The sequence below is a fragment of the Merops nubicus genome, unplaced genomic scaffold (assembly GCF_000691845.1).
Source record: "Merops nubicus isolate BGI_N331 unplaced genomic scaffold, ASM69184v1 scaffold6109, whole genome shotgun sequence".
NCBI classification, from domain to species: domain Eukaryota; kingdom Metazoa; phylum Chordata; class Aves; order Coraciiformes; family Meropidae; genus Merops; species Merops nubicus.
The window spans coordinates 96,464-97,156 of NW_008628943.1; the positions used below are offsets into that span (position 1 = coordinate 96,464).

General features: G+C 52.7%; 1 protein-coding gene across 1 annotated transcript in view; it reads left to right on the top strand.

The window, feature by feature from the left end:
• Positions 1-687, top strand: part of LOC103779206 (microtubule-associated protein 4-like) — a gene marked incomplete at its 3' end in the record, with an annotated part of 48,419 nt that extends 47,732 nt beyond the window's left edge. Inside the window, exons 7-8 of the mRNA XM_008946826.1 lie at positions 80-474; positions 568-687. Coding sequence (XP_008945074.1) covers positions 80-474; positions 568-687 — 515 coding nt within the window. The remainder of the gene's footprint in view (positions 1-79; positions 475-567) is intronic.
• Between the last annotated feature and the right edge of the window lie 6 nt (positions 688-693).

The window sequence follows — 693 nt, forward strand, 5'->3', positions numbered from 1 at the left end:
AAGCAGCCACACTGTCAGGTATTTACATTCTGTGTTTTGTTGTTGTTGCTGATTTCTGTGATCTGTGTTTCTGTCACAGATGCAGTGTGTGTTCCTGGCTCAGATGCTGTGTCTGTTCCTGCAGAAGGAGCTGGGTCCATCCTTGCAGGAGACACCAAACCTCCTCAGGCTCTGGATGCTGGATTTGGACCTGCAGCAGGGGCCAACCCTTTTCAGGTGACGGATGTTGGGTTTGCTGCTGCACCAGAAGCCAAGCCTCCTAATGCTGCCAATGCTGCCCCTGCCCCCGTGGCAGACCTTGGCTTCACCCCAGCAGCAGATGCCACATCCCACAACACTGTGGATTTGGAGTTTGCCCCAGCAGAAGATGCAGGATTTGCCCCAGCAGCAGATATTAAACCTCACCATGCTGTGGATTCAGAGTTTGCCCCAGCAGCAGATACTAAACCTCACCATGCTGTGGATTCTGAGTTTGCCCCAGCAGCAAATGCTAAACCTCACCATACTGTGGATTCTGAATTTTCCCCAGCAGCAGATACTAAACCTCACCATGGTCTGGACTCTGAGCTTGCCCCAGCAGCCCCTGCAGCAGAAGTCAACCATCACCATGCTGTGGATTCTGGGTTTGCTGCCCTAGCAGAAGCCAAACCTCTTCCTGCCATGGATTCTGGGTTTGACTCTGCAGAAGCAACG